Below are 25,094 nucleotides of genomic sequence, written 5' to 3'. Positions count from 1 at the left end.
TCGAGTGGGCGGATTTAACCTTACTGCGGTCATGGGCGACCCGGGCGACCAGGGCTCGGGCCACACATGATGCCAAAACATGCTACCTCGTTCTGTGACTGTGAGCGTGCGTGAGTTAACAACGGTAAATTAAAAACCTTGACACGACAACGTTACATTGCGTTGTTTTCGATAACTTCTATCATACTGGATACAATCATTCATTTAACTTTTTGCAAAAGTAAAGGAAGGGGAAAAAAAGACAATGTTGCTAGGCGACCATACACAACACAAACAGAGACGATGCTCATGGTGCTCACATCACAGGTATGTCACTATGATTGTAAGAGATATATTTGTAGCTAGCAAGTACATAATTTGAATGTTTCTGTAGTGTAAAATCTCGCAATCATGCAATGTACTACTCGTCTTTAACTCATTTTAGCGGTCGCTTTTCTAGATTGGAGGGTGGACGATCGATTAATTGAAAGATAAACAGTTGTGGGTACAGTTGAACGAAAGTAGAGGTCAATACAAAATCTGCTACGAGGATAAAACCAGAAAAAGCACTAAAGACTTGTTTACATCAGGATGTGTGACAGAATGCAGAATCAAAGTTTTGATGCTGATCATATGTTTTTTTAATTTTAAAGGTGCTTTTGTTTACTTAAGATTTGTTCAAAACAAATTCATAATGAAGCAGATCAATATTAGGCTACTGTGCAATACTGCTGTTGTTACCCTACCTTCTGCCTTTGGAAAAAACAAGTTACCGTACAAGAAATCCAATTCAATTGGTTCCTTGTTAGCACCATACAAAAGGAGAACATAAAATCAAACTACATGAAAATTACATGTACTCAAATACATTTGACACCTCCTGCTATGGCATGAATGAGTACAGTGTTGCGCGGTGGTTGATCACTGTCATATGATAGGTTCATATGACAGTCGAGAAGGCAAATCCCCTCTGTCTCTCTCTCTCTTTCTCTCTCTCTCTATCTCTCTCCTATTGATTGATTGAAGTATTTATTAACAGATTGGAGAATTACAGTACATTTCAAGCACAACTCAATACAACTCAAAAAGAAAAAGAAGTGCAACTTAATTAGCTAGTGCTTATTGGCTTGCATTTTAATATATTTTAAACATTACTGTTTGGTTGTATACTATGAACTAAAAATAACTTTATATTTTTCTTTTCAGGTTGAATCACTCACGATTAGTGACACGTGTGCTTCAGTGAGTCAACACTAAAGCGAGCCTACCTGAGGGAGGGAGGGAGAAACTATGCCAAAGAAAAGAGTTAAAAAGGGTGGTGGGGGGAGGCAGGGTGGGCTGACCGAGGAGGAGAGACTCCTTTATACGAAGCAGAGAGCCCAAGCAGAGGAAGAGATGGCTAAAAGGAAAGAGGAGATGCTTACCCAGTTCCTCAAGGTATACTAGTACTTACTTCATCACACAAACACAGACAGCAAGGATCATCATCATCATTCTTTTAGGCTACATTTCTACTTGTTTGGTTTTTGGTCCTGCACATCATCAGCCCCTTGTTTCAAATGTCATGGCTTTGTGACACCAGGATAAGTTGCAGAAGGAAGAGAAGAACAGCACTGTCAACCTACACAAACTAACCCAGCAATGGCGTACTGTTCTTCGCCAAACTCGTGCGGCAGAGTTACGTAAGGACATTGATGTGTCCATGCAGACCTTTGAACGGGTGCTTGATCACAAGAATAGCGTTATTAAGGTGACTTCATCCTCCTTCAACTCATGATGATTTTCCAAATGTACATTTTTGATTGTGTTGTTGGTGTGTGTGTGTGTGTGTGTGTGTGTGTGTGTGTGTGTGTGTGTGTGTGTGTGTGTGTCAAGAAACAACGATACCTGTGTTTGTCTTTTGCATGTATAACCTCAAACCTTGTGATTCAGTGTTTGGTGAGCGATCTTCATGAGGCAGAGCAACAGTCAGCCCAGGCCCTGCGCTCTCACCTGTGCTTTGTAGAGTCACTGCAGGCCCTGCAGACTGACAGACTGGCATCTCACGAGGAACAATGGAATGATGGCCAGCAGGAGTTGAGTTCCGAGTTCAACTCTGAGAGGTGTGTGTGACTGTGTATGTGTCTATCAGCCACTTAAACTACTATCAATGTCCGTTGCATGGTAATTAATTTGAATCAATTTACTTTGTGTTTGTCAGAGAGAAGTTATTGTCATTGCATCAGCAAGAGTTTGTCTACTTGGAGGATGTGACTTTTGCGATGGAGCAACGCTACAGTGGGGTGGTCGGTGAAGCCCGGCAGGACTACCAGAGCACTAGAGATGAGATCAAAAACAGGGTACGGTACCTTGAAAAACATTATAAATCAGTGTCAATCCCAAATCCTAACTGTAACCCAGAGGGACAACAAAAGATAATATGGGAAAAACACAAGCATTGTGTGTGTCACAATTCAAACATAAGATTGCATCCATGCTTTCATAGTCTAAAAAGATTATTTAAATTTGTTGCACACAATGTCAGACTTCGGGTCACACATGACACAGCATCACAACATCACAACTTTTGTATAACTAAAAAAATATGTAGATTTCAATGAACCACATTTTTATATCTTATCTCCCACTGCTAATCTGTTAAGCACATCAAAGAGAAGCATGACCTACGGAACCAGCTGGAGGGATCCGTTAAGACTCTGTGGTGCCAGTACCAGCAGGCCCAGCAGAGTTATAAGGAAGCCACTGAGGATCGTCGCATTGCTTATGAGTCACTGCGTGCCCGTGACCAATGCAGTGCACAAGAGATTGAATCCCAGACCCATACATTGCAGAAGATGCAGGTTAGTATTAGTACTGCAATGGTTGCGTGACCTACACAAAAGGACTATACTATAGTATAATACTGTCTAAAGGGCATATCAAGAAACATAACAATGTTGTATTATGGTTTTGTTTTAATTTGTTTGGGATGTTTGGTGTCCACACCACAACTTTAATGATGACAGTGGGGAATGAAACACTGACAACTAATCAATATCCATCCAGTTTTATAGGGCTTCATATTAAACACTCACTTTCAACATTTTTATATAAAACGTTATCGTTCATCAGTGTGAATGCTCACATCATTATCATTATAGTTATCTTTATAGTTGCCATTCTTGATGTAGACGGCCGTTAACAGGAAATGCTGCTGCAATTCTTTTCACCATTTCCCTGCCACTAACCATACATTTAACAGGCTCAGTCAGATGTAGCTGTTCCTTCTGGTATTAAACTGGGCTAAGACTGCTACAGAGAGATATCGGTTATTGGTGTCATCACATAGACATCTCCCCGTAGTCTGCACTTTCTTGCTTGAAACTTTTCTGCTTATTTGAAACCGCAGTTCAGAAAGTGTTATGCATGAATTTCGAGGTGAAAAGAATCGCCGACCCTGCTGACAAGGGCCTTGTTGACTTATCTATAAATGCTTAATTACCACGTTAAAAAACAAAAACAAAACAGGTATTTTCTTTTCTTAGGACTCTATCGCCACGCTACGTGCAAGCCTGAGCTCTAATCAGAGGGAGAGCGAGGCCGCAGCCCGAGAACTGAGAGCTGCCAGAGAGAAGGTGACCCTCCAGACTCGCCAGCTCAAGGCTCAGATGAGTCGTGCTCATGCCTCGGAGAAGAGCCGTCTCACTGACCTTGTCATCCACAGCAATACAGCTGCCAAGAAGCTGCAGGACTTTGTTGCTAAGGTGGTTGTCATTATCTGACTACAGTTTGTATTTCTATCCATTCATGATTTAACACATGGGTGCCCACACATTTTTGAGTGGTGTAAACCACTCCTACAACTGGCTTTGTTGTGCAGAAAAAATGAGCATGGTTGCTATGTTCACCCTGTTCACCCGGGTGTGATTTCATACAACTGGCTTTGTTTGTGCAGAAAAAATGAGCATGGTTGCTATGTTCACCCTGTTCACCCAGGTGTGATTTCATTACGTCAGACATGATTTCATTACGTCAGACATGATTTCATTACGTCAGACAGGCTAAGACCTTACACCACTCAGTTCACACGGGTGTGATTTTTGACTTAAGAGCTACTTTCAAAATGACCAGCTCAACAAGATGCATGCACCCAAAATAAATTCCCATTGCTGAAAATAGTTTAAAAATGTACCTGAGCGGGCTTTGGAATATGGTGGATTTGGTCGTTTGTATACAATTTTTGTAATGCTACTGACGTTTGTGCGCAACACTCTTGAAAACAAAGTATAATTGCATTGTGGATTTGAGCTGACTGGCCCCTTTGATGTCAATCAATCAAGTCACATAATGAATAACAAACAAATAACAAACATCATTTAACCTTCACCCTTGCGTCCTTTGGAATGACTCAGGGGGAGAAGCTTCTACGTCGAGCCGAGATGTGCAGCAAGCTAGAAAGTGACCGGGAAAAGGTCCTGCCCTTCTATATGTCCTCTCTCACACTAGAGGAAGAAGACCAAGTAAGATCTCAAGCAATGGACCCTCCAGGCGAAGAACTAGCAAAGGTGAGTGAGTTATTTTGGTACAGTGGAATTGTAACATACATGGATCTGTGTTATTACTTAAACATCCCATCTGTGACTAGGCAATGACTGACTACTGGGATTTGGAGAGATTCTGGCAGCGTTATAATAAGGTCCTTCTGGAGCGTCTGAGTCTGGAAAAAGAGGAATCGGTTCTGACGCAGGAGAACCAACAGCTACAGGCTCTACTGCGTCAGTACCTGGATGGCATCTCTGTCAGCGACAATGTCCTCCGCCAGCGCAACCCTCTACTCATGGTGTCGCAGTACACTCTCACTGTGCCAGCGATTGCAGAGAGACCGCGGAAACGACACACTGTCATTGAGGCAGCACACGTGGTGCAGCACACGCTGTAACATGGAACACCTACCGTCAGGTACCACGCCCCAATACTCGGCTTACACCATATCATTGGCAATTCCAATATTTCTTTTTACTTTAGTTTACCTATCAATTTACTTGTTAACCACCTAAGCCCTTTCCCTTTCTTTTTCTTTAAAAAACAATATATATTTATTTTTACAGAAAATAGCCAATCTACAAGCTCATAAAACATCACATCACAACACAATAACACATTGCTGCTATTCTCAAATAGCCTATAATGACCTGCCCAAAATAGGTACACCAGGTTAAAAGTGGTTTAGAATGGTATATTGTATCATCAATAAATAAACTCAAATGACATTACAACAAAATCCTTTTTCCCCCTCTTTGTTTTATTTAAATAGTTTTGTGCCGTGTGCTTATTTCTTCTTCTTCTTATCCTTTGCCTTCTTCTTGCCTTGGTTGCTGGCCTTTTTATAGAGATAGAGTCCCACCATGCCTAGCAGAGTTGGCACCAAGCCCAGACACACTAGAGGAAACACATCGTTCACCATCTTCTGCCATGGGGTCTGCTGAGTGAGGGACACCACCTCCACTTCAAACTCAAGGGTAGCGTCACCTAGGACAGCACGGAAACTTTGTCAGGCTGTGTGTGTGTGTGTGTGTGTGTGTGTGTGTGTGTGTGTGTGTGTGTGTGTGTGTGTGTGTGTGTGTGTGTGTGTGTGTGTGTGTGTGTGTAATACCTGGAATTGTAGGGGGGTATCCTCGTTTTCCATATGCAAGGTGTGATGGAATAGTGGCCTTGATTGTTTGTCTGGTGTGTCATGAAATACATAAGCAGCATTCACAATAAATGTTATATTTGCCAGATTCCTTTACTAAAGCAAAGCATAATTAATAATCACCATTTGTAAAAGTATGTAGGGTAATTAATTGTGAATATAAATGTATTACTTTATTATTATTTATTGTTATTATTTGAACGTTATTTTTTAACTTACCCTTCACAAACGCCAACTAAACTTTGCTCCAGACCTGATAAGAATGTCATATGTATAAAGTCAATAAAGAAAACACAAATGGCTGGACTTATGTACACGCTAAATGTAATCTGATGAAAAGGTGTGTGGTAGCAAAAAGCTGAGCCCACACAAAGTATTTAACTGCCATTTACCAGGAATTACTGTCCTCTTCCCCAGCTCAACAACAAGGGGGTCCCGGGATAACGATGAATCAATCACCTTGCCATCTATCAGCCTGCCCTGTTTAGTAAAGTACAACATGAAAATAAAATAAAGCATTTTAAATCACAGAACAGTCAAACCGAAATGTAAAAAATGCAACACAACATTCATATATGCCTGCATTATGCATATGAAAAATTAGAGCCATCACATGGGTGTGTAAACAGTTTGGACTACTACTACTACTACTACACTGTCTGACACTGTAGTGACTGAGTATGAGATTGCTGACGTGTTGCACACCCCATCACACGACGACACCACGGCATGCCATAGTAGTACTAGAATACTAGAATGTCTGGCACTCCAAAGACAGACATGTTTCTGACGCATCGGTCAAACAGAGCCCATCCATTCAAACGCACAGACAAAGAGAATGACATCCCGGCGTCTGATCTTAACATACCACGCTCTTACGTCAAATAAGGGTTGACGTGATTCCTGGTGATGTTTAACTCACTGTGTCCATGCAGATGTGCCACATAGACGAGTGTGTGTTATTCATCAGTAGTTACATTTCACTACAAATGTATTGTAGTGTAGTTTGTAGCATGGTCTATACTTTAATCATTCACGCAGCCACAACAATACACGAAGTGTAATAGATAATAACGTGAACGTCGTTTTTCCCCATACCGTGTAATGGATTTGCAGAGTGTCTCCCATTTCCGAAAGTACAGAGCAAGTTTCAGGTTTCACCTATAGAGCCAACACAACAGTTAATCCAGCTGTTCGTTCAGTCACAATAACTCACCGAATGCATCGACAGATGTTACATTGTTAACGACTGTCTGTGTCACTGTGCTACTATGCTTACCAGGGTCTCCACCAATAACTCTTGCGATATATTCTCTTCGTCCTGCGCTGCAACACAAGTCAGAGCAGCAAACAAGAGCACAACAACTGCAGTCTTCTTCATTGTAAAAAGTAAAACTTTCTGCGGAAAAAGTAAAACCATCCAACTTCCGTCTTCTCTCTTCACAATGCAAGAAGACTGATGTGTGTGTACGTGTGCGAGCGTCGAGTGCTGCACGCAATCAGTTAGGGCTTGGTTAAACTGGACGTCTGGGCCCTTGCCAGGTAATGCTGAGGTGTAATAGTGCTACAGTGATAACGGACGGGGGGTCGACTCGGCCGCCCGTGGACGCTGTCCACCCAGATCACGCCGTGGCGTGTTCCCCCGCCGCAGACATTCCGCCAGCATCCACTCGTGGTGGGTGGAAAACGGAAACGTCGCTGTTACCTCTAAATGCCGCTCGAGGGCAGTGCAGGACTAGCTTGTGATGATCTAATACTTTATTAGACAGAAGTACTGTCCAACACTTGGTCTAAAAGGATAACCAATGTTTCCACATAGAGGCCCTATGCATGCCTACTCCTAGCCTTGGATCAAGACTAGTCTATCATAGTAGTGTTCTCTTCTTGATCCAGCCTCCAGGGCTAATTTACGCGCGCGAGAGAGAGGACATTTGGAATTGGATTTAGCGTATATAGGCCTATACTACTACTAGCCTATACTATATATTTTTTTTAAAACTGATTTTGTGTAGCCTAATAACTGTTAACAGACAAGATCAAGGGCCTGCCATCAGTGCCATGGGTAATTAAAAGAGAGATGACGGTCTTATTAAACCTTATAGCGCATGCATTTTGTATCGCGAGACCTTTAGCACCACTGTGTTGTGTTCTGGCCTGCCTGGGAAAATATCGTGAGACATTTGTGTATGACTTCTTTCAGCACAAGGTAAGTGAATATGCTGGCACCATTAATCTGAACAAATAGAATAAAGCTTTTTGCGTATATTGCTTAAAGGTTGTCTTCACCGAATGTTTGGCTTGTCAGCTTTGGTAAACTGAATCCAATTGAACTATAATGTGCGGATGAATAGGATGGCACTGAATGACCGCACTGTCTTCATCCATCACCATACTGTAGAAATGGAAGCGGTGCTGCTACCGGCTCTGATCAGAAGGACATCAGGAACATGGTACATTCAATTGATTGTGCTGGAGAGATGGTGTTAACGCAAATATCATTGGGAAATTCGTATAGGTCCAATGGCTAACGTTAGCTGACAAAGCTAGATCATTTGCGTATTAAATCTCCCTATCCATGGTCTTATGTTAATTCACAGTTTTATTGATCATATTTGAAAATGAACGGATTATGTCGGAATACGGTGATAGTGGGGCAATCACTTTCAGGACCATGGACAGTGCTTTGATGGGCAGGACGCATTGGGGGGCACCTATAATATGTGGCCTGCCCTATGCTACTATCATGTGGACTATTTATTCAGTGAGCTGATTAGGTGAGAGTTGTAAAATGTATTGATTGAGAGCTAGATTTATTGAATACAAAATCCATAAACTATAGACATAAACAAAACAGACAATAATTTACAATATCTGCATGTTTTGGGTTGTCTCAGACCAGATTTGATCTCAAGAGACATGTGGGGGCGTGATCAATATTACTAAGCTAGGCCTGCTATTATAGGACATTCTGCATGCATGCAGCTCCAAGGGTCTTGTGATCTGGACTGGGGACTAACATTTGCAGGATTAAACGGGGCCAGGGTTTGAACAGATTGTGCTACAGCCTGGAGTCATGTGGCATGGTTCTGAATGTGTGTGGGGAAATTGAATAACCTTGCACCTGTTGTGCATGCTTTTGTATGCATATGGTGTTCTTGCGTGTGTACATTTGGTAAATGGCCTTTATTTGGGTGGTGTGTATGGAATGAGAAGTATTGGTGAGATGGATCTGGTCTAGGGTTGGCTTTTGTGTGGCCATTGTTATACCTCAACCTCATGATATATATAGCCTACTTGTTATTACTTACTTTTTAACTGGTCAGTATAACCTAATTTGAAACAATTGACACTGACTCATGAGTTTTGCTTATTATGCCATGTTTATTCTATTTTCCTTTCAGTTCATTCCCAATTCATCCCCACTATTTCATTGGACTGGGATTTGCTGTTGAATTAGCCTTCGGATTGTAACTTCACATACTGAAGCTGAAGAGCCTCTGCTGAATCATGGGGAACATTTTCGGAAATCTGTTGAAGAGCCTCATTGGAAAGAAGGAGATGAGGATTTTAATGGTGGGACTCGATGCTGCGGGAAAAACTACAATCCTTTACAAGCTCAAATTGGGAGAGATAGTCACAACAATCCCAACGATTGGTATGTGACATTTTGTTCTACCATGAACCTCTTATCTCTTAACCTCTTAAGCCCTATGTACTTTGTTATATGAAAAATAGCCAAAATGGCCTCACATTGCAACACATTGTGAGCTTGTAGATTGGCTATTCTTTCTATTTTGTGGAAGTTTATAATTAAAAAAAAATCCACCTATAATAACATGCCCAAACTAGAAAAAGTGCCCCTCGGGGCACAGGTCTCCACCAGGGCAGGTCAGGTTATTGTGGCCTCCTGGTGGCGCTATAATAGGCTAATGTGGTGCTAATGGTGCGATTTCTTCTTACGCCTTGGATGGCAATTGGATGATTTGAGGCATTTTGTTCCAAAAATGTGTTTTGCAAAAATCCACCTGTTGGTGGCGCTATAACAGGCCAATGTGAAAAGGGTGGGATATATTCCTCAGCCTCGTAGGAAAGTCCGTGAAAGATTTCACGTAAATTGCACGCTGCGTTCATGATTTGAGGCATTTTGTTCCAAAAATATGTTTTGCAAAAATCCACCTGTTGGTGGCGCTATAACAGGCCAATGTGAAACGGGTGGGATATATTCCTCAGCCTAGGAAAGTCCGTGAGAGATTTCACATAAATTGCACGCTGTGTTCATGATTTGAGGCTTTTTGTTCAAAACGGGCCAATCCTGCAAACTTTGAAAGCCAATGTTAGCCAATTAGGATGGAATATGAAATATCGGACAGATTCGGCTTGAACACATGACTATAGAGATAGTGTGTAATGATTTGTGGGATTTTTGGACAGAATCTGGAGGAGTAATATTAAAAAAAATGTTTTTCAAAAGTCGGCCTCCTGGTGGCGCTATAACAGGCTGTTCTGGAAAATTTGGGGCAGAGGTTCATCGTTGGCATCCAGGGAGTGTGTGTGCAAAATTTGGCATCGACCAGGTTAACGGTGCCAGATATTAGCTGTACACAGACGGACGGACGGACACACACACACGGACACACGGACGGAGTGCAAAACATACTCTCTCCCCAGCATTCAGCCTGGTGGAGACAAAGATGGACGCCAGGTTTAAAGTGGAACTCAAGCAGAAATTGATAACCTAAGGCATACCAATCTTACATTATCTTAGATGTTAGTGTAAAATATGTTTACTTTACACATACAGACATACATGATCTTATGTGCATGCATGATGTAACTGTTGTTAGGTTTCAATGTGGAGACAGTGGAGTACAAGAACATCAGTTTCACTGTGTGGGATGTTGGTGGGCAAGACAAGATCCGTCCTCTCTGGAGACACTACTTTCAGAACACACAAGGTGAGTACAGTGAGTCCACTATTACGCCCCATTTTATAAGACAACAACTGATCTACAAGTTCACTATGTGTCACGAATCACGATGCAACGTGTTGTGGCCCTTGTGGGCTTGCAGATCTACTATCTTCACTGTGCCTAAATGGTAAAATATGGATGCCAGGTTGAATGTGGTTAATCAGGCGTGTAGCCACATGGAATTCTTTAACTCGACTCAATATGAATTAGCTTCCACTCTCACTAAAAGCACATCTTTTTCCCAATCTCTGCATTGCTTTTTCATTGTTTCAGGTCTAATTTTTGTGGTGGACAGCAATGACAGGGAGCGTGTGAACGAGGCGAGGGAGGAGCTGATGAGGATGCTGGCAGAGGATGAGTTGAGAGATGCTGTGCTCCTTGTGTTTGCCAATAAACAGGTCAGAAGCCTTTACACTACATAAATACTTGCATACGCTTGTACACCAAACATTAAATCATTTATGACTGTCACATTTAATTAGGGCTGAAGCACACTGTCTGTTGAACAAAAGATTCTATGCTTTGTTTACATATTGTTTTCTTCTGTGCTCAAAGTGATTCAAAGGTTTAATAGGAAAGCAAATATTTAGACAATTTATTATGGCATGCAACATTATTCGCAGACCTGAATTACTGTAATGCTTGGATTTTGAAACTCTCTCTGATTAATGTTTCCTTCCTGCCTTTCAAATCACCAAACACTGATTAATAGTTTTTCCATACAATAACAATCAAAGAAGTCTCAAGGTCATTACACACTGGCGAATTAGCGACGCAAATTAAAAATTCGACACCGGAGCGAACACCGGAGCGAACAAATAAAGAGCGAAAACGGTCGCATTTTCGCACATTCGCACATTCGCCACTGATGTGGAAGCTTGCATTGACTTCAATTGGTTTTAAAAAAAGGCGAATTATTCGCACGAATAATTCGCGTCGCTAATTCGCCAGTGTGTAATGACCTTTACTGTAAGTAAACACTAGTTAACTTATGTGGTAAGTTCATTTAATTTCATTTTATTTCGCACATAGTGTAACACAATACAGTACAAATCATAATAGATAACAATTCATATCTTTCATAATTCATTTGTCTTTCATACAGTATCTGATACACCTATGACGAAAAGTAAACCACATAAGTTAACTACTTTCAGCTGGTGTCATTATAGGGGACATTGGGCATGTCATTATAGGTGAAAATTGTCAAACATAACAAAAATAATATACAATCTGCAAGATCACAGTGGATTGGCTATTTTTGCAGCACGACACCATACTACAAAGACATAAACTAGGGCTTAAGCCTTAAGTGGTTCTGGCCTTGTCCACAATATACCTCCAAGAGTGATAATGCTGCACCATTAAACTCCACCTATTTACCTCTGTGACAGGACTTGCCAAATGCCATGAATGCTGCTGAACTTACAGACAAGTTGGGCTTGCACTCCTTGCGCCATCGTAACTGGTATATCCAGGCCACCTGCGCCACGAGCGGAGATGGCCTCTATGAGGGCCTTGATTGGCTGGCCAATCAACTCAAGAACAAGAAGTAAGATGGGAATATAGCAGGAACCAGCACTGCAGTGTTTTGGTGGTTATATGGGGTGGGATATATAGGTGTGAGAGTCTGGAGATGACCTCAAAGTGGTTGTGCTTGATACAGTATAGGTGTGAGGTAAAACTCTACAGAGGTTTGAGGAGATTTGACTATTATTTGTATTTAAACTTTAGCTTTTGTTGAAGTTGTGAACAATTGTCAGCATTCATTGAAAACAGATTATCATGTATTCACATTTAACCACTTACTCATACACAGTTGCACAACTTACAATAACCATAAGCAAACGATAGCCACTTGCTTTCCCTGTGTTCATATCTTTCTAGTAGGTGCTAAGTGTCTCTATTAGTCTCTAGGTGCTATAATGAGTCAATTGTGACTCCCCTGACTCCACAATGAGTCAAATGTGACAACTAACTCCAAAATGGACTCAACTAACTCCATAATGAGTCGAAATGGACTTAACTAACTCTCCAATGAGTCTAATGTGACTTTTTGTTGTATTGTATTTTTCAATTGTCTGTAACATTCCATATGAAGTACTGTTCTGTGTAAGTTTTCTTTTCACATCAGAACCACCATTGACAAGAATCACTGATGGCAGATTTGTGTCATTTTAATTTATATATAGATGATTTTATTTTGTTCATGTTTTAGTTGTTTTGTTTTGCTCTGCTTTTGTTGGCAACTTAGATGAATTAGAGATGATACATTGATGATTGCTGCTGATCTAATGTGTATGTGTGTCCATATACAAGCGCACAGCCTATAATTGCAAATATGAACAAACCTCTTCTAAAGCTGGAAATCAGGGAATTTGAGAATTAGGTTTGTTTTTACACTTTAGTGAGCTTCATATTATGGTGGTATGGGTATAATTTCTAATACATAAAAAAGTACTGTTTAAAGATTTGTGGTTTAGAAAACCTGGTACACTTCTCTCTCATTCAGTGATGCAGAATAAACTGCTAGGGGTGCAGGAAGAAGAGATGAACAGACTCACATTGTTGAATTGCACTATCATTCCCTCATGTGCTGCAAACAGCCAGTGATGTGCCGTTACCCAGTCTTCTCACGACTGCTTTCCCAACAAACTCGACATAGAAACTTCAAGTATGCAAGTATCCAACTAGGATCCAGCTGAACTGTCTGGGCTAGTCTTATTATATTGCCTATAAGGTTATGGTTGCATTGATAACATTGTGTATTATATTATTCTATCCTAAGCGCTACATGGATGTTGTTGGCAGTGTAGGTGGGGAGCTGTTCAAAGTGTTCAGTGTAGTGCAGTGTAGTTTTATGCAGGTATTGCTATCTAATCCACACATGTACCGGTATGCATTAGATGATTAAATGTGTACTAAATATATTCAGCTTCACAATGTCTCTGATGTCAGTACAATTTATAAATGAACATGCACAGAAATGCACACACGCGCACACACACACACACACACACACACACACACACGCACACGCACACACACACACACACACACACACACACACACACATTGCAGCATTGCTGTTGCCGTTGCCAGCTTGTGTGCCCATGTGTGATGATGTGAGACTGAATCATCTTTCTCTCACTTGTCTCTTATGTTTCAGTGTGAGTTAAATCTCTGATGGGAGGATTTATTATATATCTTACTGCTAAGTGTAACCGAATGTGAATATCGTTCATGAATCTATAAATCGCTGAAATTATATTTATTTCACATATTTATTTATTTTTGTCAGGGTATATGTATAATTATTTTTGCAAGTGAATCTCTTGGTGTTAGACTTTGCCAAGATGCAAAAAACAACAGCCTAGTCACACTGTTACCACTGATACCAGCAGAATACAGAGGTTTCTGTCAATGGAAAGATGTCTTTGTGCCATAAATCAGTAATCTTACTGATATAGTACACTTGTTATAGTTCAAGATATTCACTTATCATACCAAACAGTACAGTATTCATATTCTGCATCTATTGTATGTTTAATTATTGTTTAAATTGTTTGGTTTTTGTGGCCTTATATTTAGTCATGTGGGAATAAAAAAAGTGATCTAATAAGTAATCTTATTTTGTCACATATATTTATCCATAAAGTATGATTTATATATTTATTCCTCTGTGCCCTCAAAGGGCTGGTGTCATTCAAGATGAATAGGCAAAGTATTTATTCTATTATCTTTTGTTTTGCAAATATACAAATTAGTATTTTGGTAGTAGAATCTTTGGTGTTTTGGGAAGGGAAAACAAGAACATAGATTGTAATGATGATAATCAGTGTAAACCAATACACGTCTTTCTTGATTATTCATTCTGTATAGTTACATAAGTAGGTTAAAGTGGTGAAGGCCATGTTTCAATGCTGGATGCATGCATGGATACACCTGTATGTGACATAACAAAGCAACAAATAAAGCAAACTCCTGCTGTATTCAAAATAAAGCCATTTTCTGTACAGCCTGTCTCGTGAACTTTGTGTGAACGTTACTGTTGGGATCAGCTAATATACAACTTATATTTTGTGCTAAAGTTTACAACTCTTACAGAGGCCATGGCTTTGCAGTCACATTGCTATATCATCCTTTTACCAGAAGAGGTCGGTATTTACCATCATTATTGATCACCGCATAGTCAATGATTTTTGTTCAGAATGAAATTGATACATTAATAATCACCCTGAGCAATAGCAGCTATGGAATATATCTTATACGTATGTGTGCCTGGGGGGTGTCAGAATTGTCTTGAAAACATTTGTTCATATCTTCTCTATATTTCATGAAAATGATCTTGGGCAACAGCTTGTTCAGCTTCCTGGTAGACCCTCGAGTGGTGAAATATTAACCATTTGTTTTGGCACCCAACCTAGTTTTGAAATGACATTGTCTGCAAATCCCCTGTAGAAGGGTTCCTTTATGCTCCAACTTGTGGTCAAGTCTAGTGGGGAGTGGGGACACATTTCCTTTTATGTGAATCATTCTGTCATTTATGTAGACCCATGTAGAAAGAGAAAAAAGAAGGAGACTGGAAGTGCAGGCAGAGCCGGTTGCCAGAGCAGTCTGGCTGGCTCAGCCACTACAGACAGACCATGTTTGCATAATGCTCAAGTGACAAACTATAACACAGGACAAGTGACGAGAGACAATTAGTCATATATCTGTGTCTGTACTTGTAGCCTCTTTCTATAGTCTCTCACACCCACTCTTCCTAGAGTATTCCTAGTTGTGCAAATTTATATCTACTATATTTCTATCTACTATAGGCTACATGAAGTAATGTGACCGTGTAGACATGCTGTTAATTTTTTTTTATAGAACAACAGTCTTTTTGCACAACTACTGGCCCTGGGACAGGTGCGTAGGAGCAGGCAACCAGTGCAACATGAGAAAAATGGAAGTCCCACACATTGTCTTCACTTACAGCAGCAGTTTATTTGCAGTATTAATATATATATATTTGTACTATTTTTGACTGTTTTTATTTTTGAGCGGTGCCTCCGCTTCATTACGGAGCTATGTGTGTCCCTATATATGTCCATGTGTCCCTGCACGTGTCAGAGCATAGAAAGCTGCAACACGGTAACTCTGTCAATTCTCGACCGTGTCGGACGCGGGAAGGCTCCCCAGGACAGGGCCGGCCCCCTGGGCACGCCTGTTCCTGGGGGTCTGGATCTTCCGGGGACCCCCACGCAAAAATAATCAAAGTAAGCTACAGTACAGAGCACAGTACAGTACAGTACAGTACAGTACAGTACAGTACAGTACAGTACAGTACAGTACAGTACAGTACAGTACAGTACAGTACAGTACAGTAACTATAACAATAAATGTCTAGTTGCACCGCTCAGTTCACACAGGTGGGATTTTTATTTAATACTCACATTGTGTTTGATATGATCTGAGTCTCTTATGCATTCTGAGGTTAAGGTAATTTTATGAAAGAAAGTAAGGTCTGCACACTGGACTGAGCTCCAAAAGCTTAAGGTTTTATTTTCTCACCACAGGGACATGACGTTTCGAGCCTCACGGCTCTTCATCAGACCACTTTTGGAGCTCAGTCCAGTGTGCAGACCTTACTTTCTTTTATATTGTTTGCTTCAGCCCAGCACCTGGCGTTCAGTTAGTGGATGTGCGTGTTCTATTGTTTCCTACGGTAATTTTATGCACATTGAAATTCCTTGTTGAAATGTGCTATACAAATTAACTTGCCTGGCCTATACATGCAATGTGCATCAAATCTAAACATCTTGATGGATATATCCATTAAATGAGGACCGCACATTGTAGAACTCAGATCAAATCATTATCAGAAGTTGCACAGGTAAACAGCGAGGAATGGTTCAAAGTTATTTTGACCTGTGGACTTTTGCTGGCATTGAGACAGCTCTGCTCCAGCACCCTTCAAAGAAAGAGTGATTAGACTAAGCACTTCCTGGTGGGACTGGATGGATACAGTAGACAACAATATGTCCCTTTATATGGTGAATAACAGTGCTTTTCTGTGTCAAGGACCATCTATTTGTCAAGCAGAACTGACCCATCACAACGTTAAAAGCTTGTGCATACTTTTTTGCCTTGGTTTTCAGTCTTTATTTATTGTCTTTATTTTATATTTGCCAATATTTTCCCTAACAATAGAGGACAAATTAAATATATCATGTTTATATAAGCATACTGTGTGTGTGTGTGTGTGTGTGTGTGTGTGTGTGTGTGTGTGTGTGTGTGTGTGTGTGTGTGTGTGTGTGTGTGTGTGTGTGTGTGTGTGTGTGTGCGTGTGCGTGTGCGTGTGTGTGTGTGTGTGTGTGTGTGTGTGTGTGGTAGCCTATATGCTTTTTTGAAAGACACACACACACACACACACACACACACACACACACACACACACACACACACACACACACAGTTATGCTACGCGCTACACAACTAGTGTAGTGCCTTGCAGCACGACTGGAAAAACAGACGCTCCTGTTTCTGATTGGCTAATAACCCCGCACCAACCAGTGCCTTGTAGTGATTTTACGCACTGAAGGAGAGCTTGGCAGTTAAAGTATGAAACAGCATGGAGACCTTTTACAATATAGCGCGGATTTATTAAAGAACTTGCCGCGCGTCTGAGTCAGAGCGAGAGGCGAATAAACTGAAGGAAACGTAATGAGCTACCGTCCGTCGCACAATCAGGATTAATGACGAAGACTCATTTAATGAACTTAATGGACTTTCTCAGACTAAAGGAAACGATTTCCATGTCAAGCTGACTTCTGAACCATCGTTATGCCAGTCTAAACACCATACGGCAGCTTATTTAATTGAGGATGACTACCCCTCTGAATGTGTTTGGTCTCTGCGTCTTGTTGCTACCATGGTTTCTCCATCACACCTGTGCTCAGACCCAAGAAGGTACGTTTGGTTCGTAGAACCGCCTTGTATGTGACAGGACAATATGCCGCCAGCTGCTTTTCTCTGTAGGATATAGGTCCATTTTAGCTAATTTAATTTAGCCTAAGCTACATATATACAAGCTATATCTCCTACAAGACCATGGTTCTGAAACTGTTTAATATGAAGGACCACCATAACTCTGAGTGTACTCAGTACACTGTACTGTACACACATGGAACCAAATGGACGTGTAAGGATCCATTTTGGTTCCATGTGTACACTCTCAGAGCTACAGAGCCTGTAAGGGTCCATTTGGAACCCCCTCAAGGAACACTGAGGGTCCCTGCCTGGACCCCACTTTGAGAACCACTGTCCTAAAATGTAGTCCTAATAATCTTAATCACACTGACCATGTGACCACGCAAATGAACCTGCTATAGCTAACTAAACCTGCCTTCACTAGAATCACTACATGCATCAGTTAATGTGAGCTACAGGCATCAGTTCAGTCCCTGACAAGAGGGGAAAGAACCTGTTCTAGAACTTCGAGAACTTGTTTGCTGTGAGTCAATGACACCTCCCAGGGCTGTGTAGTGCATACTCATGTCTCAATTGTCTGACTCTGTTGTGATAGCGCAACAATGTGAACACACTCCATCTCCACCTGTCTTTTTTTCCTTACACAGAGAATAACATCTTCATATGTAATTATGTACAGTACTGTATGTGTGTATAGCAGAGAGAGGTGTTGTGATTTGAATCTAACTCAGTGAACTTTGGTCCCCTGCAGTCACCCTGGCGGTAGGAAAATAAGGTGGTGCTCAGTTTGAGAAAAACAATGTCAGGTGATGGAGTTCAGGTATGGCAACTCAGGTGTGACTGGAATCAGTTCAGGGAAGTAGTGAGATAAATAAACCCATGTTGACCAGTGGTTCAATGTAACTAAGTACATTTACTCAAGTACTTTACTTTTCCATTTTTATGATACTTTATAACAGGGCTTGACATTTACTTTTTGAGGCACTTGTCCTTTGGACAAGTACATTTCCCATTCACTTGTCCAGGCACAAAAGTCACTTGTCCGGAGCACGAGCACAGACAAATACATTTTAAATCAACTAACTGTAAGTTGGTTTTGTTGAATACATGTTTAACACTAGATGAATATTCTCAGTTTACAAGTTAATAGCCCTAGAATGTCTGTGATCTTAAATACATTTAGTAAAATATCACCACTTTTCCACAAGCTGTACACGCATGACATTCTCTCCGATGAGGGGCCCGGAATGAATGCTGGACTGAACACATCAAAACTTCCTTTAGGAAGCACAAATGAATGGGGTACACAAAATAGGTGGTGTGATCAATTACCCCACACCAATCGCAACACACCTGTCAATTGTATGCCCCATACGTTTGTGCTTCCCAAACATCGACTGTTCCCAGTCCAGATTTTCCTTATGGAAAAGTGGTGATATTAACACACATTTTCTGCCAGAACTTTCAAATGGATATGAAACTAGAAGACAATATCTGACTCCAATCTTGGGAATTAATTACTGGCTTAGTAGTACACAGGCATGTTGTACTGCGTATGTAGTTTAATGCCAACATGGTCGGTCTGCTAAACGTCTGGGACCGATCTATGGCTGTGAATATACATGAAATGTATGTAAGATCACAGCCATTCTAGCACTATTAACAATATTGGGACGGTGATTATTAGGAAGCCACACAATAGTGCCAGACAATATTGTTGCCTTCTATAGGAGAGTCACAAAAATGTGAAATCAAGAGTCACTTGTCCAGAAAGATGTATTACTTGTCCCGGGCAACCGGACAAGCCTTAATGTCAAGCCCTGCTTTTATACTTCAAATCTATGAAATTACAGAGGCTTTATATTTCAGATATTCCAAAATATCTCATTATAGATTTTCTAGTTTTCCAAATTCTGAAAACTTTGAGTACTTTTACTTTGGTACTGTAAGTATTTACATATATGCCACATTTGCCAATACTTTGAATCCAGGCCTTTTACTTAATCTTACCAGGCCACTCTCTTGGTTGTGACATAGCTTTCTTGGTAAATGGGGAAACAGATCATGCATAAAAAATATATAATACAAAAAAATAATAATACTGTAGTAATAATAATAATAACATGCCCCTTCCACTGGCATATTTCAGACCTTATAAGTTAATTCTACACAATACAGTTGAATGCACAATCGCTTTAAAATGTTTTTTTTAATTATTATTATTATTACTCATTTGTTTATAACATCTTATGGTTAGTCATTTGTGACTCAAGACAAACATATTGACCGTGCGGCGTGCACTATTCAGTTGTGACTTAATAAACATTAATTTGTTTACTGCCACTCTTTTCTATGGTCAATGCATCCATGTTAACTAATGGAAAATTCTACTCTTTTCAATAGTTACATTTTCAGTTTCAGTTTTGAGTGGTAGGTAAGGTATCAATGCAGAAACAGAAATGGACCACAAGGTGGGGTTTAATATGCCACTTTGAAACACAACAACATTGGGGCATTGGTTTACTCTGCTTTCAAAAGAAAACAGTTTGTACCAAGTTGGTAATTGCATCTTTGACTACATGGCTTTACAGGTGTGGCTTCTGTTCAGAGCAAAGGATGCGTCAAAACGCAAATATGCTGTCGCTCCAGTTTTGAAAACATGTCGCATGAGGTTAAGCAATCTCTATTGCTTTCTCTGTCAGCCAAAGTAAAGTAAGTGCAAAATAAGGAAGCATTTCTGAGCTCAAGGAAGGACAAGGAGGGAGCAGGAAGAACGTTGCGATTCACAATGTACTGTATGTGCAGCTGTAAGCCATGAAAAGGAAATGATACAGGTGCTCAGGTGTCTGTCTTTGTGCTTGCCTGTGTGTGTGCTGTGCGCGTGGTGGTGTGTGTACGTGTGCACGTGCTGTAGTGAGTCAGAGGTATGCGGTAATCTCTTGCCACCCTGTGCCAAGTTTCTGTTTACCTCCAATGTTCGTCTGTACTGCTTTAATGAACTTGTTTATCTCCTCCCTCCCTCCATTCTTTTCTCTGTTTCCCTCCTCTCTTCTTGAGCGTGAAACCTTGGTAGCAACTGAATGGAAATGACAGCAAAACCCGATCCCAGTCCAGTCCACCTATACTGTGTAATGTTTTCTGCACGCGCGTGTATTGGGTTACACTGTAATGTAGGTAACAATAACGCCATTCACCCCAGAGTTCATGTGTACAGTATGGCAGAAATACGATTTGAGAAAGCAGAGAGGAGTGTTATGTTAGTGGCGGAATGATTATGCGTGTTACATGATGATGCTGATTGCTGAATGTAAAGACAGAAAGAGAGAGGGGGGTTATGGTGGGTCAGAGAGGCCACAACAGACAGTTTTGTGTGCGTGCGTGCGTGCGTGCGTGCGTGCGTGCGTGCGTGCGTGCGCGCGTGTGTGTGTGTTGAAATTCTAGGTTTTTTGAGTGTGTGTGTGTGTATGTCAGTGCTTGTGTGTGGGCTCCCTATTAACCCTCCTACCAATTCCATTTTCTTTGTATAATCCATTTGCCATGACAGTGCCCCTTTGAGAGAAAAACCCACTCATCCCAGCCCACAGCTGCAGCATGTGTATATTGTCAATGTGGCCTCTATACCATTCACATACACACACACGTGCATGTATACACAGCAGTGCACAGCAGAACTCTGACCCTTAAAGGTCCATTTGTACACTCTCACAGTTAAATTGACACCCAGGATTTTACTGTGTACACAGTTGCTTTCCAGTTATTTGTTGTTTTACATTTAACTACTTAAAGATTGTTTTATTCTGGGGCTTTTTATGCTTTTGTTGATAGTACAGTATAGGTAGTCAGGAAATGGGGCGAGAGTGATGGGGAGTGACACACAGCAAAGGCCGTCGGGATCGGGACTCGAACTAGGGATGCTTAATGTTGATTTTCTAATCTCTAGTGTGTAACGTACTTGTATGCATTCTGGGTGTCGTGCATTGGTTGAACCTGAGTGTACATGTGCAGGTGTTGAGTATTTCCCAACAGGTAATTCAACCTCAAGTAACAGCCCAAACAATCCACTGATAGCAGTGAACAACTACTCTCAGAGTTTCACTTAGATAAAGAAGGTTGCTTCTTGTGCAATCAACCTAATTTCAGTCAGATGGCTTTCTAATGAGCAAATACCACTGAACGTTCACTGAACTCTCAAGTGTAATCTGGAGATTTATTTAGCTCTTTGCGGGAGCTTACAGTAATAGCGAGAGTGTCTTCTCTTATAGTAGCTCACATTTAGGGATCAAGTGCTTACAAATGTCCCTCGTTCTTGCAGACACACTTGGCTATGCCATAAAAGGATCATATCTGTGTACTCTTCATATTTAACTCCTGATTGAACCTTGACTTTGTCACAAACATAATAAAGTGTGTGTTATCTGAGCTTTATGGCAGTAATGCGTACCTATTGCACTGTTGTTCCTTTCAATCACATCTCTCCACACTCACCTGCTGCGTGTTTAATGTCAGGTTCAAGAATTTATGTGCTTAACGCTGATTGATGTCGTTGTCGGGGCAGCACTGGGTCAGGAGGAGCAGTGTTCATTTCGTCGACTAAAACTGTGACGAAAAATGTTCGTCGACTAGCTTTTTTTCCACTGACGAAAACTAAATAAAAACTAAGCTATGATGACTAAAACTATGACTAAATATATTGGCAATTTCCTCAACAAATACAAACTAGACTAAAACATTAGGGAGGGACTAGTGGAGAAGAGATCTAAGACATTTTTTTGGTTTGGTTCTGCTCGGGTGTTGCACAGCTCACAACACGTCTCGCTGCGATGCGTTGTGAGCTTGTAGATCTGCTGTTTTCAGCATACTAGCAAGCGCTAGGACGCTATCACGGCCTGCCAAAAATATGTTTTGTCGACAAAATCAAATACTGGTCAGGAGAGGTAGAGTCTTGGAATGGGGCAGTTCCTGGTTTGCTCTCCAGCTGCTCCTGGCTTCGTATTGACCCCTGCTCCCGATGAGCAGGTTGGCGCCTTGCATGGTTGCGCCATCGGTGTGTAAAAGGGACAGCGTGAATTTAACTCGGAGATAGGGCTGAAACTATAGATTACTTTTTTTTCTTCACATATTAACAAATCGATTAACCACTTAAGCGTTAGTATTATTGTTCTTCATCGCACAACAGTGTCATAAAGTAGTGATAATATATTATTACAAATGGAACCAAATGGACCCCATTTGTAACTCTGGGTCCATTTAATTCCATTGGTACGCTCTCAGAGTTAAATTTACAGTGGGGATTTTGCAATGTATGGATAGCAAGATAACTTTCAAGTCAGCCATCATCATGAATGGCCTTCTTCAGTCCCCTTTCTTCCCTACATTTTCTCTCTGTCTTTTCATCTCTCTCTCTCTCTCTCTCTCTCTCTCTCTCTCTCTCTCACTCTCTCTCTCTCTCACTCTCTCTCTCTCTCTCTCTCTCTCTCACTCTCTCTCTCTCTCTCTCTCTCTCTCTCTCTCTCTCTCTCTCTCTGAGATTTGAATAGCAAAGCAGTCACTTGGTTCCAGTGACACACAGTGACTGAACACCTACAGTCTATAAACAAGGCCCTGTATGTTTGTCTCAGAGAACGGCATGCCCTGCCTGTACACAATTCTTAGCTTGTTTCACTCTGCTACAATGCTTTCATTGATATAGTGAGAACAGGACAAAGCAGCTTGTAGAAAATTGCTGTTATGTTAAATACCCGGTACTCTATATTCATATTGCATAGCACTTTTCAAAAGCAGAGTTAAAGTGAAATAAATTGCACATAGGACAAACATAGGAGACTGATAAATACATGTCAACAAACTGAACGTAACTTTGGAAAAAATGTTTTAAGAAGGGATTTAAAACAAGGCTCCAAATCAGTAAGCTTGATCTCAGGCAGGGCATTCCAAAATGTATGAGCTCTATTTGCAAAAGGCTGGTCTCCTTTTGCTTTTGTTATGAGTTATTTAAATGGAAACGACTATTTTAGTAAAGTTGATCTACACTATGGCTACTGTGGTAAATCATTTTTCTCATCAGTTTAGTTTCATAGGTGGTATGTTTTGGATTTGTGTGTCTCCTGCACAAATTAATAATTGGTTATTTGGTTCACATCATTTTGTTTTTTGTATCCAAAACGTTTTACCTTTTAACACGTCTTCCCCTCATGGTTGCAACAATTATTACAATTATATCATCTTAACAACAAGACGTACTGTAACAATACAGAACCTTGACTTTGAAACAATGTTGTTTGTACGCTTTCTGTCAGAGTTAAAGGAGCACTTCACCCATTCCAAGCTAATAGAAACTTCATCCTTTCTCTTCCTGCAAAGTTAGCATGCTGAAATAAGAAGCCATTGTTCTGCCTTCTGATCTGACCACAGCCCTCCTGGGAGACATAGAATGAGTAGATAGAAATGGTTCCATCTTACAAAGAGAGCATTAGTGGACCAGTTATATGAAGATTGGTTGAAAATGGGTGAAGTCAGTGCTCCTTTAAATGAACATTACAGAAGGTGTGATGGTGCACTGTAGTCATTAATGCAAACCGTTTTCTCTTTACCAGTTGGTATGGTGTGTTCCGGTACCCAGAATGCTCTGAGTGTGACAGGAACGTCAGAGATGCAGTATAACCTAATGAAGGAGAGGTACACGGACTGTGAGATCGTAATGGGGAACCTGGAGATCACACAGATGGAGCACTGGAGAAACTTCACATTCCTACAGGTGAGCAGGAACATTTGTGTACATTATATAATCATTATTTCAGACAGAAGTCACAGAGATTTTGCCACAGACATACAACAAGCGGGGTCGCCCGCTGGCCTAGTGGTCCAGGCGCATGCCACAACATTGCCACATATACTGTAGGCTCTGGTCTGACAGTAACTATCAATAAAGGCACAAAAAAAGACATAAAACAAGCAGACAATAAAATTACCAGAAACACATAAAGAGATAGCCCTGAATGATACATACAGGTCTGTATTTCTGAGAGTGTTCAAATAGATTTTTAAGTGTACTGTTTGTAAACTCATGGTGTGTAAAAAAGAAAATCTAATATTTGCCACGGACAAGGCCAAGTCTTTGCCATGGACACATTCGTCTGTGTACGGACATATTGATGACCCTGATAACCATCAGGGTCAAATAAAGGTAACTTACAATAACATAAAATACATACCGGTACAACATGGGGAAAAGATCAAAATAAATGAAAAAAGTACAATGAATTAAGACTCTTCAGCTCAGGATTGACCATTACCATTTATTGCAAAGCTATTGCATTTAGTATGGCTCATGCATCACAGAATACCTGTGCACCAAGACACATAATAAATAAATAAAGACTTTACATGAACAACATAACTTTCAATCCATGCCTTATACCACATAGATACATATCACATGATCATAGTACAATCACAGAATCACCCATAACAGATACCAAAAATCACATTATAAATCACAT

The 25,094-nt window shown here is 40.7% G+C and overlaps 4 protein-coding genes across 6 annotated transcripts in view; 3 read left to right on the top strand and 1 right to left on the bottom strand.

Annotated features, from left to right (window-relative positions):
• Window positions 1-1,269: 1,269 nt before the first annotated feature.
• On the top strand, window positions 1,270-5,482 carry drc2 (dynein regulatory complex subunit 2; the record flags this gene model as incomplete). The annotated part of the gene is made up of 9 exons (XM_079510669.1): window positions 1,270-1,416; window positions 1,562-1,729; window positions 1,912-2,081; window positions 2,180-2,318; window positions 2,622-2,819; window positions 3,504-3,722; window positions 4,371-4,523; window positions 4,604-4,917; window positions 5,349-5,482. 8 exons carry the CDS (start codon window positions 1,270-1,272, stop codon window positions 4,895-4,897), a joined length of 1,488 nt encoding a protein of 495 aa, XP_079366795.1. The 3' UTR covers window positions 4,898-4,917; window positions 5,349-5,482.
• fkbp11 (FKBP prolyl isomerase 11) lies at window positions 5,243-7,264 on the bottom strand. Its single transcript, XM_079509980.1, has 6 exons — window positions 6,930-7,264; window positions 6,749-6,811; window positions 6,043-6,130; window positions 5,870-5,903; window positions 5,612-5,682; window positions 5,243-5,487 (listed from the first exon to the last, which is right to left on the bottom strand). The coding sequence occupies exons 1-6, from the start codon at window positions 7,068-7,070 to the stop codon at window positions 5,288-5,290; spliced, it is 597 nt and encodes a 198-aa protein (XP_079366106.1). The 5' UTR covers window positions 7,071-7,264; the 3' UTR covers window positions 5,243-5,287.
• A 452-nt stretch (window positions 7,265-7,716) lies between these two features.
• Window positions 7,717-14,601, top strand: LOC306929695 (ADP-ribosylation factor 3). The gene is made up of 5 exons (XM_079510321.1): window positions 7,717-7,856; window positions 9,052-9,305; window positions 10,495-10,605; window positions 10,894-11,018; window positions 12,015-14,601. Exons 2-5 carry the CDS (start codon window positions 9,158-9,160, stop codon window positions 12,174-12,176), a joined length of 546 nt encoding a protein of 181 aa, XP_079366447.1. The 5' UTR covers window positions 7,717-7,856; window positions 9,052-9,157; the 3' UTR covers window positions 12,177-14,601.
• Window positions 14,602-17,252: 2,651 nt separating this feature from the next.
• The window catches only part of erbb3a (erb-b2 receptor tyrosine kinase 3a), a 28,259-nt gene continuing 20,417 nt past the window's right edge, over window positions 17,253-25,094 (top strand). For all 3 annotated transcript variants that reach the window (XM_079509926.1, XM_079509925.1, XM_079509924.1), the window contains exons 1-2: window positions 17,253-17,574; window positions 24,189-24,349. In XM_079509926.1, coding sequence (XP_079366052.1) covers window positions 17,490-17,574; window positions 24,189-24,349 — 246 coding nt within the window. In that variant the 5' untranslated portion in view covers window positions 17,253-17,489. The remainder of the gene's footprint in view (window positions 17,575-24,188; window positions 24,350-25,094) is intronic.

The sequence above is a fragment of the Electrona antarctica genome (genome assembly GCF_951216825.1).
Source record: "Electrona antarctica genome assembly, chromosome: 9".
NCBI classification, from domain to species: domain Eukaryota; kingdom Metazoa; phylum Chordata; class Actinopteri; order Myctophiformes; family Myctophidae; genus Electrona; species Electrona antarctica.
This window is presented reverse-complemented; position numbering and strand designations above follow the sequence as displayed.

What these genes read in the sequence shown, in the direction of transcription:
- fkbp11 (XM_079509980.1), bottom strand. Translation starts at nt 7,070, where the DNA reads ATGGTTTTACTTTTTCCGCAGAAAGTTTTACTTTTTACAATGAAGAAG. An exon ending in AGTTATTGGTGGAGACCCTG is followed by an intron (nt 6,812 to 6,929) that starts GTAAGCATAGTA and finishes TTGGCTCTATAG; the next exon opens with GTGAAACCTGAAACTTGCTC. An exon ending in ATACCCCCCTACAATTCCAG is followed by an intron (nt 5,488 to 5,611) that starts GTATTACACACA and finishes GTGCTGTCCTAG; the next exon opens with GTGACGCTACCCTTGAGTTT.
- LOC306929695 (XM_079510321.1), top strand. Translation starts at nt 9,158, where the DNA reads ATGGGGAACATTTTCGGAAATCTGTTGAAGAGCCTCATTGGAAAGAAG. An exon ending in CACAACAATCCCAACGATTG is followed by an intron (nt 9,306 to 10,494) that starts GTATGTGACATT and finishes AACTGTTGTTAG; the next exon opens with GTTTCAATGTGGAGACAGTG. An exon ending in CTACTTTCAGAACACACAAG is followed by an intron (nt 10,606 to 10,893) that starts GTGAGTACAGTG and finishes TCATTGTTTCAG; the next exon opens with GTCTAATTTTTGTGGTGGAC.